The sequence below is a fragment of the Myotis daubentonii genome, chromosome 2, assembly GCF_963259705.1.
Source record: "Myotis daubentonii chromosome 2, mMyoDau2.1, whole genome shotgun sequence".
NCBI classification, from domain to species: domain Eukaryota; kingdom Metazoa; phylum Chordata; class Mammalia; order Chiroptera; family Vespertilionidae; genus Myotis; species Myotis daubentonii.
This window is the reverse complement of record NC_081841.1, coordinates 36,787,960-36,807,749: the sequence shown is the minus strand read 5'-3', so window position 1 is coordinate 36,807,749 and position 19,790 is coordinate 36,787,960. Positions and strand designations below refer to the sequence as shown.

Genomic DNA, 19,790 nt, shown 5'->3' with positions numbered 1-19,790 from the left:
CTCAGCAGCGCTAAGGATGTCCGACTGCAGTTTAGGCCTGCTCCCCACTGGCAAGTGGACATCCCCCGAGGGCTGCCGGGCTGCCAGAGGGATATCTGATTGCCATCTTATGGCCCAATCCCCTGGCGAGCAGGCCTAAGCTAGCAAGTGGTCATCCCCTGAGGGGTCCCAGACTGCGAGAGGGCACAGACCGGGCTGAGGGACCTCCCCTTCCCCCCCCCACCCCAGTGCACAAATTTTTGTGCACCGGGCCTCTAGTATATTATATTACAAATCATTGCAAAATATAGAACGGAGAGAGCAATTAGTAAGGTTGGGATGGGGATGGGTTGGGGGGATTGCAATTTTATATATGATATTCAGATGGCTCTCATTATGATGGTGACATTAAAAAATTGAGATATAATTCACATACCACAACATTTACCATTTTAAAGTGTGCAATTCAGTGATTTTTAGTATATTCACAAAGTTGTGCTACCATCACCACTGTGAAATTCCGGAATATAGTACACATTTTATCTTGTCTCTATGGATTTGCCTATTCTGGACATTTCATATTAATGGACTCATATAATATGTGCCCATTTGTGTCTGGCTTCTTTAATTTAGCATAATATTTTCAAGGCTCATTTACATTGTAGATGCATCAGTATTTCATTATATGGATATACCATATTTTGTGTATCCATCATTTGATGGATATTTGAATTATTTCTGCTTTTAGCTATTATGATATGCTACTATGAACATTCATGTACAGGTTTTTGTGTGGACATATGTTTGAAGTTCCTTTGGAGATATACCTACCAGTGGAATTACTGGGTCATATGGCTATATCATTTCACATTACCATCAGCACTATATTAAGGTTCCAATTTCTTCACATCCTCACCAACACTTGTTATTATCTGTTTTTCTTATTATAGCCAAGAAGATGACATTTATGCTAAGATTTGCAGGCACTGTGGGAGTGAGCCATGTGGATATGCAGGGGAAGAGACTGCCAGGCAGAGGGGCCAGCCAGGGCAAAACCCTTGAGGTAAGAGTGTGCCTGATGTGCTCCAGGAATAGCAAGGTGGACAGTGTAGCACAGTGATATGATCAAAGGAAGTGAGGGCCAAACACATAGTTGAAAGCCATTGTAAGAACTTTGGCTTTTACTCTACAAGAAATGAGAAACCATTGAAGGGTTTTAGAGTAGAAGGGTGATGTGATTTGACAATATAGCACTATCACTCTGATTGCTGAATTATACGTGGGCAAGGATGGAATAGGGAGAATCAAAGAGAGAATTGGTAGACTTTTGTAATAATGGTGTCCTGTAGAGTAGTTGGTATCAGGGAGTGGTGAGAAGTAGTTGGATTCTGTATATGTTTTAAGGTAGAACCCACAGGGTTTTCTACCAGAGTGGAACATGAGAAAGAAGGGAATCAAAATTTATGGTTCACTGATTTTTACTTTAAAGATATAGTATATCAGGAAATACATTCAAATTTATTTCTTTCCTATCAGACCAGATCCAAAGTTCTTAGTTGGGTGATTTCACATGTTAGAAATATTGTCTGTAGTAATTAATAATAATGATAATAATAATAATATCCAACTATCTCTTGAGGCACATTTCCCTCAATTTATACATGTAAACAAAAATGTGATTAATAACTGACAGCTTCCCTAATTTTTGTCCCCCTTCCAAGCTAGGACCAACCAGAAAAAGTCAAATATGCCCACACCCCCCCCCCCTAACTATTATATAGAATTTCCTGCTTCTAGTTAGTCCACCTATATTTTCCCTATGCCAACAGCCTCCAATCAGGGCATACTGGAAGCCTTTCTCCTTTTCTGCTATAAAACTTTCCCACTTCTCTGCCTTCCTTGAATATGTGTTAAGTCACCAGTGATGGTGGCTGATTCCCTTGCTACAGCGAATTCAGAATAAATAGCCTTTGCTTGTTCTCATTTGGTTAGTTTTCATTTATTTCCACAGGGATGGTAGGTCAAGTTTCCCAGGAAATGGACATTGAATTGAAGGCTTGAGTGTAAGTTTATTGGGAAAACTCTTGAGATCATCCCCTGTGAAGAGGATGTTGGGAACAGGACTAGGCAGAGGGAGAAGCTGAATTGGGACACAGTTGCACTAGCGGCTTTAACCAATCCTATGAGGAGCTCTGAGTCTGGGATGGCCCTTTAGATATGTACCCTGGCCTGGATCTGTCATTGAATGCAGGTTACCATTGAGAAAGGAGAGGAACCTTAGGTGAAGCAGGTCTCCTTAACCAAAGCAGGTCCAAGGGAAGATCTAGCTGTGAACTCTCAGCAGTCAGCACTATTGGCAGCTGGGGAAGGAGAGCGTGGCTCCCTGTTGGGAGTGCACAGTTGGCAGCAGATCAACTCACCTTTGAATCCAAGTTTAAAGCTCTTTTCACTACATCATAGCTGTCTTCACTCAAAAAAAAAAAAAATGACAAATGGAGATTTTTGTGACCACTCATTTTCTTTCCTCCTAGTCCAAAACCAAGACCACATTTGTAAAGTGATTCTGACATTTTTAGTAAGTGATATTGAATATAGCCATTGTCTCAATTTAATATGGCATTTAAGAGATATGAAATAAGACCTGACCAACCAAAGTAGTTAGCTGAATTACCACATGTGGACACGTATATCAACTTAATATTAAATGTTTCCCTCTCGGAATAGAGCAGGACATTGTGATATCCAGCTTTTCAGCCCAAGAAACTACAAATTGAAAATAAATTGATACGAAATAGTATCACTCCCACTTTAAGGATATTGATTCTCCAGGGGAAATTATTGTCTTAACTAAAATCCTAATAAAATATGTCTTGAAATTTACTAAACAAGTAATGTATTCTTTCAAAGAATCAGGTTCTCTACCTTACTTCCTAGTGTTATATGATTATTGCAATACTTTGAGCTTTATTTGACCTATTTAAACTCAATAGCTCTTTTTTGGTTTTACAAATAAATCAGCCAATACTGTATCCAGCAATACCTGAAGATGATTTTAAAAAATACACCAAGCTCTGCCTAAAAATTGGTCTGAATTGTCCCTTTACCTGTAAACAAGTCTGGCTGTGACTTTTAAAAAATCTGTCTGTCAGCATATCCTTTCACTGCCAGTAGACCTTTTGAATATATTACTCATTGTTGCCAGAACTCTGGCTTTTCCCTTTGTGTATGTCCTGGAAATCCCCTCACTCATCCCCCAGCCTCCTCCTCCCCTCCAAAGTGAGTCACTTCTTGGTAGCCTTGTATGGGATCTCAGCCAAATTGTAATCTCAGGTAGTTTTTGCACATTACATTGCATAGCGGTTCTTAAACTTTGAGTCCTAAACATTGTCAGGGGAAACTATTAAAACAGAAGATATTAGAGACTCATCCTTGATCTAGAGAGTCCAAATTCCTGGAGGAGATGTGCAGACAAATGTATAATTATAATTAAATGTCTCTTTGTGGAATTCTGTTAAACATCCCAGCTTAAGAACCACTCACAAGGAAACTTCACATTTCTAGCAACGGATATAGATTCCTGGCTGTAGATGATCAGGCTATAAGTGGCATTTGGCACTGATTCTTTTCTACAATTGTATATATAACTAGAGGCCCGGTGAACAAAATTCATGAACTGGGAGAGGGGTCCCTCAGCCCGGCCTGTGCCCTCTAGCAGTCTGGGACCCCTCGCAGGTGCCCCGGGGATCAGGCCTAAGCAGGCAGTCAGACATCCCTCTCACAGTCTGGGGCTCTCACAGTCTGGGACCCCTGGCACCTTACCTCCCGCCTGCAGTGGAGGCAGGAGAGGCTCCCGCCACCACAGCTGCACTCGCCAGTGTGAGCCTGGCTTTTGGCTGAGCAGCACTACCCATGTGGGAGCACACTGACCACCAGGGGCAGCTCTTGCATTGAGCGTCTGCCCCCTGGTGGTCAGTGTACATCATAGCAACCAGTCGTTCCTCTGTTCAGTCAATTTGCATATTACACTTTTATTATATAGGATAGAAGTCTAGGAAAGTTGAAACAATAGGGTGGCTTTCCCAAGCAGTAAGACATTTGTATGATAAGGCCTATCAGAATGGAAAGATTATAAATACAAAGAATAATGGCTGATATGGGAATAATTGCTGTGGAAGAATTGGAAGACCTGATTATTTCTGGAAGGTTAAAATAAAAAGATCATAAAGGAATTGAAGATTACTTCAAGGGAGTGAGAAGATGGCACTGGAAAAATGGCTATCATGGAAATTATTGAACAAATATTGAATGAGCACTGGATGAAGTGATGGGAAGCTCACAAAGATAAGAACACATAATTTAATTTACTTCAACAGGTATTTCTTGAGTACCTGTTATGTGCATTGCGTTGTCCTAAAATGTACTAAGACGTGGTGCCAAAATTTGCATTTGTATTAGATTCAGATGGGGAGACTTTTTTAAAAATAAAATTCATGGACCTCATACTAGCGCTGTTGGATCTAAATATCTGGGATTGGAGTCAGAAATCCCTAATGTATAAAGCTCCCCAAGTGATTCTGATGCATGTAATCAAAGGACCACTATTTGGGAATCCCTTATACCAGAGACCAAAAAATGAATGGGGCACAGTGTTTGCTTTTAAGGGATGTACAAAGTGGTATATTGAGCAATATGCTCCACCAACTTTCTTGACTGCCTTATATTCATGGCTTCTGTTTTATTCATGATGTGTCTTTTCTCTGAAATGCCTTTTCCTCCTCTCTGCCATGAAATTATTATCCATCCTTCAAGATCTATTCAAATGTGAGAATTGGAATGGTGTTCCATAATTTCCCTGTCACCACTCATCCAACCTCACATCCATTACACAACCAAATAGAAAATCTACCCTTAGATATTCTTCACCCATCATCTCCTTTTCATCCCCATTCCCACCCCATTAGCTCATCTGGACCACTGAATGGCCATTTAACTGATCTTTCATCTCCATCTGCCCTCCTACCACAATTTATTTTTTATGGTTCTATTAATCTTGCACAGTTCAATTGTAAACAGGAAACAATTTACTGTTTTCAGTAAACAATTTAGCATTTTTATATTGAAAATAAAGGTTACTATGTCCTCATTACCTACAGAGTTAGGGCTAAAAATGCTCCAGTCTTACATTTAAAACTACTGCATCAATTAGACTTCCTTCGATTATAAGCAACAAAACCAGCTCTGGCTAGCTTAAGCAGGAAAAGATATGGACTAGTTCACCAAATTTAAGTTCCAATCATTTCCCTTCTTTGTATAATTCTCAAGATTCTCATTCTTAGAGATTTTATGATTCAACATATTTCCAACTCTTCTTAATAGGGCAACGGGGGACACTGACTGAAAGACCACCTAGAATTATGTTCACTAAGGAAAGATACTTCTTTCAAAGTAAAATGAGAGTGCTGTTACCAAAACCATAAATGAATGTTAGGGAGCAAAACTAAATAATGTCCATACACCCAAAGTATGGCTCCAACCCAATTTAAGTAAAATGGGAAACAATGGAGAGGAATTCTGCGCTTTCTTTTCTGAGACATCAGAGGTCAAATGGGTGAAATAACCGAGGAAGCTAATACTGGATAGTCTCAGTGTCCTCACTGTTGGAGGATGAAAGAGGTTAGTGGTTTGGTAAATGTTTTAATCAATGTGTGGAATGATTTGAGGAATCATTGTGTGTTTAAGGGTAGAGATAAACTGCTTTCGGGTTTTTTTCTGTCTGTGATCAACCAATTGCTACATGACTACCATGTCCTTTGCCAAACACCCTATAGCAGCGGTTCTCAACCTGTGGGTCGCGACCCCTTTGGCGGTCAAACGACCCTTTCACAGGGGTCGCCTAAGACCATCCTGCATATCAGATACTTACATTATGATTCATAACAGTAGCAACATTACAGTTATGAAGTAGCAACGAAAATAATTTTATGGTTGAATAATTACATGAGGAACTGTATTTAAAGGGCCAGAAGGTTGAGAACCACTGCTATAGTATTTTTTAAAAAATAGGTTAACCACCATAACACAAGAACAGCCAGAATTTTATTGGGGAGAAAGTCAGTAGTGTAACAGCAATTTCTGTATCTTTAGGAGGGTAACAAGTCTTCCACTTCCAAATTTAAGAAAGGCACAATAATCTCCCGTAGTTCCCATGTTCTGCGGCGCCCAAGCATTGTAGGGAGCACGCTTTCAAAGATAAACGTGACATCAAAAAATAATATGTAACATGAAAGTACAGTGAAGGTGAGGGCATAAAATATGATGAAAATCCTCAGTGCACGTTTCCTACAAGGAAAGAAAACGTGTTAAGAACATTCTGAAGAAAACCACACTGATGTGACTCCTGTCTCCTCCACCCAGGTAGCTCTATAGCTTCACGTAAGTAACTGAAATTCTCTTGATTTCAGTTGACATCTGCAAAATAGTTGAGCACTTAAGTTCATTTTAGGACTGATACTGGAATCCTAACATTCCATAGTCATGAAACAATGAAACCCTCAATAATGTGAGATTCTTTCCTCTAAAATGGTCTTCTCACAGATGATTGCCATCTTTACCTCATTTATGAGGTTGATATGATGCCTATTTGGGAGAAACTAAAGGCATGGGGCAGTTAGATTTTCCTTAGGACACAAAATACAATGTGGCAAATGGAACTCAGGCCTCTCTGTCGCCATTTTTGTCCTGGCATCAGAATTACCCTTGTAAAGTAATAGAAGCTTTTCCAAGTCTGAGACTCCTCCTCCTGGGCTGTAACTATGATGTAGTTTATTTATTTGCTTTTCACTCCTTGCATTATTATTTACTAATTATAAATACAATACATGAGTAGGGTAGAAGATCTGGGAAAGCCAGAAAAACACCAAGAAGACAAGAAATGTCACAGATTAGCCAGTTACCTGAAGGTAATCACCATCTGTAATACATTTCAGAAGAGAAACTCTAGCGCGCAGTTCAAGCTAACTATGGGTCTATTTTGTGACCTCACTCAGTGGATTCTGTAAATCTGAGTCAAGTTTCTCGGCATTATCACCACTGGCTATCTCTTGGTAGTTCTACAAATAATTGCTTCACACATTTATTAAAGAGAACAATTCCATGGCTTTTAGTTTATTCATAAGCTTGTTCAACCATCACTACTATGTAATTTCAGGGTGTTTTTATCACCCCAGAAAGAAAACCTGTACCCATGAACAGTTGCTTTCTATTTCCCATTACCCCCAGGCCTGCCAACCACTAATCTATGTTCTATTTATATGGATTTTCCTATTTTGAACATTTCATATGAATAGAATCATATAGTGTGTGTCCTTTTGTGTCTGACTTCTTTCACTTAGCATAACATTTTCAAGGGTCATCTATGTTATAGCATATATCGTAGTTTATTCTCTTTTGTGGCTGAAAAATCCCACATTTTATTTACCTATTCATTGATTAGCGAATATTGGTATTGTTTCTACTTGTTAACTATTATGAAAACGCTGCTGTGAGCATTCATGTACAGATGTTTTGTGAGCATATATATTCAGTTCTTTTGGGTGCATACCTAGGAGTGGGTCATATGGTAGCTCCGTTCACATTTTTAGGAACTGCAAGTTGTTTCCAAAGTGACTGCACCATTTTACAATCCCACTAGTAATACCTAAGGGTTTTAAATTCTCCACATGCTTGTTATTGTCTGTCTTTTTAACTTTACTTAACTTAGTGGTGTAGTAAAGAGGTGTCTTGTGATTTTTGTTTGCATTTCCCAAATGACCAATGATGCTGAACATCTTTTTATGTGCTTGTTGGCCATTTGTGTATCTTCTTTGAAGAAATGCCCATTCAACTCCTTTGTTCATTTAGAAAATCGTGTTGTTTGTCTTTTTGCTTTTGGATTGTAAGAGTTCTTTGTATATTCTGGATACTGGGATCCTTAATTTACAGGTTTCTGAAAAAAACTGTTCTGACCATTTTTTTCCAGCTCTCTTGTTGACTTTATAGAGGAGGAAATGTGGGGGGTCTTTATTCCACCATTTTCATTGACATGACTCCTCACTTAACTAATTTTTGTTGAACATGATGAGCATCTTTTTAAAAAATGTTTTTATTGATTTCAGAGAGGAAGGGAGAGACACAGAGAGATAGGAACATCAATGATGAGAGAGAATCACCAATCAGCTGCCTCCTGCACGCCCCACACTGAAGATCAAGCCCACAACCTGGGCATGTGCCCTGACTGGGAATTGAGCCATGACCTCTTGGTTCTTAGGTCAATGCTCAACCACTGAGCCACACTGGTCAGGTTCTACGTCTGATTCTTTATCCCCAACCACCAAACCAGAAGAATCTTCAGCTCCCTCTTTTGTGTGCACTGTACCTTGCATGTAATCCTGACATAGGGCCCACAGCATATTATTGCAATTAAATTATTTTAAATCTTTCTCCTAATACTCCATGGGCTACTAAAGGCAGAAATCTTGATCATTTGGGGACTTGAAATATAAAAGACGTTCATCATATATATTTTTTAAAAAGTATATATGCTCAAGGTATATGTGGTGGTGTGGCATCTCTAGAAAGAAGTTCAAAGAGTCAGAATGTGCCATTATGTATGTCTTCAGTACTGTACACGGGAGAGGTATCCTGTTCAGCATGCAGAGGTTTTCAAATCTGCTTAGCAGGCATGCTTCTCTGGTGGAGGTGGCTGCATCACACTCTGCAGACACCGTCCTTTAAGACTTTTATACATATAGTTATCTAAAGCAATAAGAAATACACGTGTGTGTGTGTATCTAATGCAATTGATCTATATCTAAAAATCAAAATACTGTGACTTTTAAAGAACAGAAATAATTTATAAAAGGAGATGAAACAACAATTAACACTTGAAGCTTAATCTTACTATTGTTCATACACACGAGGGCCTGTCCAGCCCCCACAGCTCCTTTCTCTGACTCACCACAAGGTACTGCGAGGAGGGGAGTTCTGCACTGAAGGGGTCGGGGGAGCCTGAAGAAGCAGATGCTCCATTTCTTCCCTACCCGTGTCTTCAGGACTCCAAGAGTTTGTGTGCTCTTCTCTCACTGGGTACATCCCCAGTCTTTTACTCATCACAGTCATGTCCTTGCAGAAGTTCTGGAAAGAAGAACAATCAACTATCATTTTTTTAAAAATGATTCCAGCCTGGCCAGTGTGGCTCAATGGTTGAGCATCAACCTATGAACCAGGAAGTCACTGTTTGATTCCGGTCTGGGCACATGCCCGGGTTGCGGGTTGATCTTCAGTGTGGGCCAATAAATGATTCTCTCTCATCATTGATGTTTCTATCTCTCTTTCCCTCTCCCGTCCTCTCTGAAATCAATAAAAATATATTTTAAAAAATGATTCTAGGTATCTGCCAGTCTTATTCTAGATGATGCAGAGTGCTTTTCCCCCAGAACACCTCAGGGGCCCACACTGAATCACTTGAGGAGGTCGTTGGCAGACATTCTCACCTGTTAGAGAGAGACACTATCATAGAGTAAGTTAGCACCGTGGGTATAAAATTAAACAAAACCCACATGTTGATCTTTGCTGGACTATTCATGTAGAAAGATAATTATCCTTGTACTGAACTTATCTATCCAATTTGTTCATCTATGTAGGACACATTTTTTTGGTGATTCCTACCAGGCACTGTTCTAGGATGCAGTGGCTAACAAAATAGACAAGGAATGTGCATTGTATTGCATGGAGGCTTTTTAAAGCAAATTAGACAAAGAATTACATGCTACACACATATACACATTAGACGTTATAGATTAAGATACATGCCAAAGACAAAATAAACTAGGTGATGGGACAGAGTAGTTAAGTCTTGGTGGTGGGCACCTACTCTAGAAAGTGGGGTCATCAGGTACCTCTGAGCAGGTGACAGGTTGGTTCATTTATTCATTGTTTCATTCACCCATTCATTCACACTTACCTCACTGTATAAGATCTTGTGGGAGGAGTTCAATATTGAGTCATTTTTCTGGGTAGGGAAGATTAGGGAGGGTCTAAAAGAGATGACATGTGAGCTGAGCCTTGAAGAATGGGTAATATGTATACATAGAGGGTAAGCTCCAGATGGAGGAGACGTGGAAGCAGCCCAGGGGTTCGAGATGTTCTGTTGGCCCAAAGCAGAAGGCTAGGAGGGGAAGAGGACAGCAATAAGGGTAGAGAGAGATCAGTATGCGGTACATTCTCCACTTCTAGGGAAAGGATTGCCTCTGTACTTATATTTGATTCATTTTATCTTACCATTACTTGAACTTATGTAACAGTAAAATCTTACCTCTATTTTTGCAACGAGTTTCTCCTTTAATTCATGAGCTTCATTACAAGAATCAACCTGAAAAGACACCCATAATTTGGGGTAAAATAGAAATTATATTTATTCTACAATAAAGTCTGACTCATTTTCATGCCACTTAATTATAAAGTAGCTTTAACAAAAATTATTTTTACTCAGTAAAATCCTTGGTCCCTGGAGTAAATTCATAGTGTAATCATGATAAATTGCAGGAGGAATAACCAAAAGGTTAATACAATTATTTTTAATGTTTTAGAAGTGTAAATTTATATTAACAACTGCTTAAAATAAATTGTCTTTTTCTCTTATTGCTCTTCCCTTGCTCCTTAAAAACCATCCACCAGGACACTAGTTAGAGAAACATAGTGTAATTATGAGGAAAAAAAGAAAATTATATGAATTTTAAATATTTAAAAATTTATACTATATACATGTTAAGTCCTCATTATGTTAGTTTGAATATTTGGGCCTTATGGTTTAGCAAAAGAACCATAAAAGCTGTGTTTCCTCTTTCCCTTCCATGTCTCCTAGAGGTTGCCAGGTAGAGGTAACAGACGGCTCTGGTTGGCTTCTATCGTAAGATCAAGACACAAGCCGAAAGCAAACCATCACCCTCTAAGACATAAATGCCAATTGCACATACGTCAGGAGTAAAACATTTTAAAGGTTTTAAATAATCATCCCATAATAGATTTGCAGCATGACTTGAAGAGCAGAGCTATAGCAGGAAGAACAGTATTTTGGGATTCAAGGAAGATGGGTTCTAGATAGAGGTGCCATTTCTAGAAATTTATTGACTTGGAGTGGTAAACACACCATACAATATGCAGATGATATATTGTAGAATTGTACACTTGAAACCTGTATAATTTTATTAACCAATGTCACCCCAATAAATTCTATTTATTTATTTATTTATTTATTTATTTATTTATCTATTTATTTATTTAAAAATAGAAATTGGTTATTAAAAAGCCCTTGCCAAGACAAGCAAAGAACATGTCCTTGGATGAGAATTAAAAAAATAATGTTCACCATGTTTATTGTTGAGTGAGTAGGATTTTTTTTCATATGTAATATCAAAAATTTCTATAATGTTTTACTTATTAAAGTAAACATGTATTAGTTTTGTTAAGAGAAAAATATATACATTTAAATATAAATATTTTGGTATATTTAGATATATAAATACATGTACATATTAAAATAAATACATATATTCATATATATTCAAAATATATACATATACATCAACATATACATATATTCAAAGTATATACATGTATTTAAAACATATACATACATATGAATATATACATATATTCATTTATGGGAGAGCAAGAACAAGACTGATTCTTTTCATCTGGAAATATGGGCAGATCACTTCATATTTCTAAGTCATGCTTTTCTCTTCTGAAAATGAGGGCATAGATTATAAGACCCTAAGTTCCCTTCTAGGTTTAAAATTCTATCTTTCATCAAATTTTAGATTCCATCACTAATATTCTCTAAATCTGAGATTTCTTTGAAGAACTGTTTTTCTTCCTCAATTATAAAGCCATTTTTATTATTACCTGGACAAATTTGTTATCCATTTCTCCTAGTTGCTTTTTAATTTCCACAATCTTCTCCTTTAAAACAAAGGGTATAAAACAAAAGTTATAAAGAATGATTTATGAAATTGAGACAAAACAAATTATGACTTTCAGAAGAAAGCTAATTCATGATCAAAAGTTTGAGATTTAATAGAAGCCATTTTTTCCTTATTATTCTGGGGGCTGATATCCAAAATCAATATTAAATTAAATCAACATATTATTGGCCATATCCTATGTAAGAGACTACTGAGCTAGGCACTGTGCTGATTGGATATCAGTAAGTATTTGCCCTCAAACAGCTATAGAAAATGTATAGTCTACAGTCCAGGGGTGGGCAAACTTTTTGACTCGAGGGCCACAATGGGTTCTTAAACTGGACCGGAGGGCCGGAACAAAAGCATGGATGGAGTGTTTGTGTGAACTAATATAAATTCAAAGTAAACATCATTACATAAAAGGGTACGGTCTTTTTTTTTTAGTTTTATTCATTTCAAACGGGCCGGATCCGGCCCGCGGGCCGTAGTTTGCCCACGGCTGGACCCTTCTTTACCAAGTTTGTTCATTACCTACCCCTGAACTGTGGCATTTAATTATTTAGAAAATAGCTGTGATATAATCATCATATTTTACTTGGTGCCCTGGTTTGTTTAATATCAAAGATAACTGAGATCGGAGTAAGTCTCAGAATGAAAGTCTAGATATTCTTATGGAGATTTCAGAAAATGTGTGGACTTGGGGACTCAACAGGGGACAACACCCCAAATCTGCCTCAAAGGTAGATTTAAACTACTCTTAGTGTAAAGGTCTTTTACATTTGGTGTGTGTGTGTGTGTGTGTGTGTGTGTGTGTGTGTGTGTGTGTGTGTTTAAATGCTTTTACCAAATCTCCCTTCTCTTTTATGGCTTGCTGAGTTATACCATTTCTTCATGAGAAATAAATAAGCCAATTCATGTGACATTTAAGACTTCATTAACTTATTTCTCCTTTAATTTTCCCAAACTTTGTTTGCTGTTCCCATGTCTGTTTCTAACAATGCTCACTTTTCCCTTCATTAGAGTAAACCTAGAACCATTCCTACTGACTTTGCATCTGTAACAATTATTTTTAAAGTTTCTTACTCATTAAACCACTGCATTTGTTTTTACGCAGGCTTTCCCATCAACCATTAGACTTATTGAGGACAGAACCTGTGTCCATTTTTTAAAAGTCATGTTTATTGAGGTAATAATTTATGTACAGTAAAACTCACCTTTTTAAAAAGTGTGCAATTCTATGAATTTTGACCAATGCACAGTGTCATATAATCACCACCACAACAAGGTCTGGAATATGTCCATCACACCCCAAATTTCCTGTGCCCTTTTGTCCATCTCCTACTCCTCTTACCCACTTGACTCTAGCAATCACTAATCTATTTTTTGTTTCTATTTTTGCCCTTTTCAGTGTTACACAAATGGAATCATGAATTATGGAATCTTCTGAGTCTGGCTTTTTTCACTTAGCATAATGCACTTGAGATCCATTCATGTGGTTGGATGAATAGGAAGGCCATTCCTTTTTATTGCTTAGTAGTTTTCCATTTTACAACATGTGTTACAATTTATCCACACATCACTTGGTGGATATTTGTGCTGTTTTTAATTTTTAAGTTTGAGACTATATTTTTTAAGTGCATACACAGCTATGTAACTCCAGAGAGAATCTTCATACATATCTGTGATGTCTTTCCCTTTCAAAGTATCCACAAGCTCTTATTTGTTTTTTTTTAAATCTCACTTTCATTTATTTTTGTGCTTGTTTATCTTCCTCCTCATTCCTTTGATATTCATCCCTCCCTAGCCCTAACTCCTGCTGAAATCCACATTCCTGTAGTACAGCTGACTTTTGAAGGAATTTTCTAAGGCAAAATAGTTCTTGACCTTTGTCCTCTTCCCTCTTTTCACAGTTTGCAATTTCCAAAACCCAAGGACTGTGAAAAAAATTCTTGACTTTTCAACTAGCACAAAATGAGGTTGCTACCTTAAAACGTTGGACCGAGTCACGGTTAAAAGTAATTTTTTCCTTGGTAATAAATCTGTGCTAATCTGTAGATGGCTTTTCATATGTGAGGGTTTAAATTACACTACCTTCTTACAATAAAAGAGCTATTTCTCCTTTACTTCTTCCAAAATCCACTTAATTTAAACTCTTTGGCTTAAGCTAAAGCTGGGGCTGGCAATGTCAGTAAAAAAAAAAAAAAAAAAAAAAAAGGTGGGTGGCGGGGGAAGCTAGACACAGACTTTTTCTTTTTTTAGAGACTTTTCTTCAAAGGCCTGAAGTTTAGTAGAGCAGAAAAAGTTATCAGTCGGGGCTCTAAAGTCTAATTATTTTCCAGAGTTGATCACTACCTTTCTTGCAATATTTTATGAATCATTATAAAAGGGAAAATCAAACCTTTCTCTAAGAAACGTAAGGAGACAAAAACAACAGGAAAACTTAGGGGAGTGAAAAGCAACAGAGAACTCTTCATGAAGGAAGCAAAGACAGATGCAACTATATCTCGTACACTCTAAGAATGCAGTTCTTCACAAATACTTATTTCGTGTCTTCTCTGTACTGTTAGGTGGTGGGATACAAGGATGAAGAAGAGTTTTCCCATAAGGTACTCATCATTATCTTAAGATGGCATCAAGATATAAACCCATCTTATTTGTCTGACTGATTTTCTAGATAGAATTTTTAAAATCTGGCCTTTTTCTTTCATCAGAGAACAGACGTGTACCCAGGCGAAAGGGGCTCAGAACTGACCACCAGATCGCATTCCTTCCTTCTCGCGACAGTAGATGGGTTTTAATTCTTGCTATGACCCTGTTAAATAATACAAGCGATGGCAGGGTCCCCACAGCCTCCCTGTTGTCCTTCCTAAGCCTCCAGCTTACCTTGATGTTTTCCCCCTTGTCAGGGTCACGGCCCTGGTGTAACTCCAGCTTTTCAATTTGGCCCTCCAAAGACATCACCTCACTTAACAAGCTGCGAACAGACCAGGAGATGGGCTAAGTCTGTGGATTAAGGAAGATCTCATAATCTTTTTTTGATCTTTTTAGAAGGATCAATTTTAATCTTTAAAAGAAAACTAAATCCAATTCCTATAACAGAAGACTCTTGGATAGTGCTTGTGTTGGAACGGGGAGACATAAATGCAATTCAAAAGAAGTAAAAAACAACAACACTCTAAATAATTTAGATAATAGCAAAGAAATGGAAGCCCTGCCCAGCCAGTGTGGCTCAGTCAGTGGCTGAGTGTTGACCTATAAACCAAGAGATCGTGGTTGATTCCCGGTTGCGGGCTTGATCCCCAGTAGGGGGTGTGCAGGAGGCAGCCAATCAATGATTCTCTCTCATCATTGATGTTTCTATCTCCCTCTCCCTTCCTCTCTGAAATCAATAAAAATATATATTTTTTAAAAACTCTCCAATTAGAAAATGAACAAAAGACACGCACAGAAATTTCACCAAAAAAAATGTATAGATGGCAAAAAACACATGAAAGGATTTTTAACACCATTAGTCATGAAAGATTTGCAAATTTAAAACTACAGTGAGATATCACTACACGTGTAACTTATCAGATAGCTAAGATGGAAAATAGTAATATCACCAAATGAATGTGGAGAATTTGGATCACTCATACATTGGTGGTGGGAGGGAATGTAAAATGGTATGGACAATCTGGAAAAGAGTTTGGCAGTTTCTGTCAAAATTAAACTAAAAACAGACTTACCCTATGACCCAGTGATTTTACTCTGGGACAACTGAGAAATTAAGATTTATTTTCATAAAGGAAGTTGTACATGAATGTTTAAAGTAGCTTTTTTCATAATAACCCAAAACTAGAAATTGTGCAATTGACTTTTGGTGGGTGAATGATTAAACAAACACTCTCTCTCTCTCTCTCTCTCTGTCTCTCTCTCTCTGTCTCTCTGTCTCTCTCTCTCTCTCTCTCTCTCTCTCTCTCTATATATATATATATATATATATATATATATATATATATATATATGTATATATATATATCCATACCACAGACTACTATTCAGTAATGGAAAGGAAGGAACTGTTGATATATGCAACAACTTGAGTGAACCTCAAAGAAATTGTGCCAAGTGAAAAAACTAATCTCAAAGGGATACATATTGCATGATTTGATTTATGTAATGTTCATGAAACAATATAATTATAGAAAACAGATTTGTTGTTGCCAGGAATTGGGAGAATGAATGGCTGTGGCTATGAAGAGGTAGCATAAAGGAGTTAAAAATCTTACCACAATGAAATATCCAGGAAATATGACTTCCTGGTGAATTCAACTAAACATATAAGGAATAAACTATGCAAGTTCCACACAAACAGGTAGGAAAACATCCAAGTTTTTCCTATGAGACAAGTATTCTTCTACTAACACTACACATTACAAGAAAATAAAAGCATGGACCAATATCTCCCATTAACATACTTCTAAAAATTTCACTTTAGTGAAGTGAATCCAACAATATATAAAAAGGATAACATATTATGACCAAATGAGCTTTATTCTGTGAATTCAAGGCTGATTCAGCATTCAAAAATTAGTCATTATAACACACCATGTCAAGAGACTATAAACAAATACAAAATGATCATTCATAGAATTGAAAAAAATCAGATTATTTTGATGTTAAAAAAAATCTCAGTAAATTAGAAATATAAGAAATTTTCTCAATTTGAGAAAGGGCATCTTTAAAAAAAGCATCTAGCCCTGACTGGTTGGGCTCAGTGGATAAAGCATCGGCCTGTGGACTGAAAGGTCCCAGGTTCGATTCCGGTCAGGGGCATGTACCTTGGTTGCAGGCACATCCCCAGTGGGGAGTGTGTGGGAGGCAGCTGATTGATGTTTCTCTCTCATCGATGTTTCTAACTGTCTATCCCTCTCCCTTACTCTCTGTAAAAAATCAATAAAATATATTTTTTTAAAAAGCATCTAACATAAACAAAACAAATTAAGTATGTCCACTAGCTGCTATCTCTCCACTTATTCAACATTGTACTAGAGAGGTTCTAGCCAATACAACTAGGCAACAAAAAGAAATAAAAGGCATATAGATTGGAAAGGAAGATATAAAGCTGTCTCTATTTGCTCATGATATGGTTATCTATGTGGAAAATCCCAAATAACCTACAAAAACTACTGGAGATAATAAATGAGTTCATTAAAGCCACAGGACAGGTTAATGCACAAAAGTCAACTCTATATAACAACAATTAACTATTAGGAGTTGAAAATTTTAAAGTACCATTTATAGTAGTACCAAAAGCATGAATACATAGGCATAAACCTAAAGAAATAAAATATATTTCGTATTTCTATAATGAACACTATGCAACACTGTTAGAAGGAATCAAAGGCCTAAAAAATATAGTAATATACTCTATTCATTAAGTGAAGGAGTCAATATGATAAAATGTTAATTCTTCCAAAATTTATTAATGGTAGTTTTTTAAAAAATCACAACAGAGTTGACAAGCTGATTCTAAAATCTACATGGAAAAGCAAATATATATATATATATATATATATTTTAAAACTGAATAGCCCAAAATCTGTGTGTCTTTATTGCCAAAAATACACTAAATGTGCTTCAATTAGTGAATGGATAAACTGTGATATATTTGCATAATGGAATACTATCCAGCAACAAAAAGAAACAAACTGCTGATACATGCAACAAAATAGGTGACTCTCAAATGTATTAGACTAAGTGAAAGAAGATAAACTCAAAAGGTTGCATACAGTACAATTTCATTTATGTGACAGGCTGGGAAAGGCAAAACTGTAGGGATTGAGAGCAGATCAGTGTTGACCAGCAGCTTAGCCAGGGGAGAGTGGTTAACCCAAAAGGCATGAGATTTGATGAGTGGTGAAAGTGTTCTATGTCACTGTGGTGGCTGTATAACTGTATACATTTTTCAAAACTTGCAATAAAAACATAATTTTGCTCTGGCCAGTGTGGCTCGGTTGGTTGGGCGTTGTCCCATGCACCAAAAGATTACCAGTTCCATGCCCAGGTCAGGTCACATGACCAGGTTTCAGGCTTGATCGCTGGTAGGGGGTATGCAGGAGGCAGCCGAGAGGTGTTTCTCTCTTTCTCTATATATATAAAATTAAAATATTTTTTTAAAAACATAATTTTACTTTATATAAATTATGCTTTAATTTTTAAAGTAATTAAAACTAATGTATAGGATTTGAATAAAAACCACAAAATCTTTTAAAAAGCAAATATTAGTGTTTTGGAAAAAAAAGAGCTATTTGGGGTAGGATTGTCAGAAGAAGGCTGCTAGGAAGGGATATTTAAGTGAAAGGCACAGTAATGCCTAACTCCTTGGGAAGATATTTAACTGAAAGGTGAGGGAGTGCCTACAGGAAGAGTAGCCCTGCAGTAGGAAAGCATTTAGAATGTGGTAGGATGGTTCAGAAGGCCAGAGGAATTTATTTCTAAGAATAACTTGCATTTATTGTTTATTGTGTATCAGACACTGTGTTAAATTCTTTGCCTACAGTAGTTTATTTAATTCCCACAAGAAACCAATGAAATGGCTGTCATCAGTCCCTTTTTTATAGACAATAAAAGTAAAGAGTCAGAAAAGGCTGATTAACTTATCCAAGAAATGCCAATGTCAGGATTCAAACCTGGGTCCTTCTAACTCCAAAGTCCAGTCTCTTTATACCAGTGATTAGATAGATACCAATTTTATTTTTCCTGTTTCATCTTAAAACTTTGCACTTAAATTCATATATGCATTAAACAAATACAATTTAATATTTTTTCATGCTGAACTGGTGGGATTCTTTTAGATAGTACTGGATAAAACTCAAGGATCGTTGGGGACCTGTAAACCCCCCTTTGATACCTATTAGCATGACTTCTGGAATACACTGATGGGTCTACAATTGAAAGAACCCAGAAGTGGAATCGCTGGGTCATATGGCAGTTTAATTTTTAATTTTTTGAGGTAACTCCATACTGCTTTCCCCAGTAGCTGCGCCAGTCTGCATTCCCACCAATTGTACATGAGGGTTCATTTTTCTCCACATCCTCCCCAACTGTTGTTGTTTGTTGATTTATTGATGATAGCCATTCTGACAGGTGTGACATTAACTTCTAACATAAGACTTTATACTTCTCATCCTAGAGACTTTCCTAAGAACTTTACCACCTTAAGCCCCAAGTTTCTAAAATTTCTGAAGCTATGAAAATTTTAATCATTTTCTGACCAACCTCAGCACTTTACAATTACCTCTTCACTGTGCTTTCTGATAGGGTTACTTTTTGTATAATACTGTTAATTTTCTTCATCCAGCCCATGTGATCATCTCCGAGTTCTTTCACTTGTAGACCCATCTGTGTATTCCAGTGGTTTAGCTGGAAAAATATGTTCTGACTCCTGCAAAAATATGATTATAATCAGTTTTAAGGTAAAAACAATGGGAAACATCTCACATGGTCCAAACCCTCTTCTTTTAAAGGGTAAGTTGGTTTGCTGATTCATTTTCTGTCACCAAAATAGGCCCCAGAGGCAGTTAGGCCTCAAGAAAGAAGTTTGGGAATGTATTTGATACCCATTATAACAGATCTTTTCAAGAATGGAGAAAATAAAGCCTATTTTTATATTTAGTGAAAACAATAGATATATTTTTAATTTCCCTGTATAGAGTGAATGTTAAGTATTGATTTCAGGATAGTGGTGGCAGCTCAGCGGGATGGAGAGGTATACAATAGGGAAAGGGTCTACAAAGGCCTAACAATATATTTGAATGATAATTAGAA

At 37.1% G+C, this 19,790-nt stretch overlaps 1 protein-coding gene across 1 annotated transcript in view; it reads right to left on the bottom strand.

The window, feature by feature from the left end:
- Positions 1-6,055: 6,055 nt before the first annotated feature.
- Positions 6,056-19,790, bottom strand: part of SMCO2 (single-pass membrane protein with coiled-coil domains 2) — a 25,454-nt gene continuing 11,719 nt past the window's right edge. Inside the window, exons 2-7 of the mRNA XM_059680701.1 lie at positions 19,261-19,407; positions 14,865-14,955; positions 11,923-11,979; positions 10,331-10,387; positions 8,975-9,150; positions 6,056-6,318 (exon numbers count right to left, since the gene is read on the bottom strand). Coding sequence (XP_059536684.1) covers positions 6,120-6,318; positions 8,975-9,150; positions 10,331-10,387; positions 11,923-11,979; positions 14,865-14,955; positions 19,261-19,407 — 727 coding nt within the window. The 3' untranslated portion in view covers positions 6,056-6,119. The remainder of the gene's footprint in view (positions 6,319-8,974; positions 9,151-10,330; positions 10,388-11,922; positions 11,980-14,864; positions 14,956-19,260; positions 19,408-19,790) is intronic.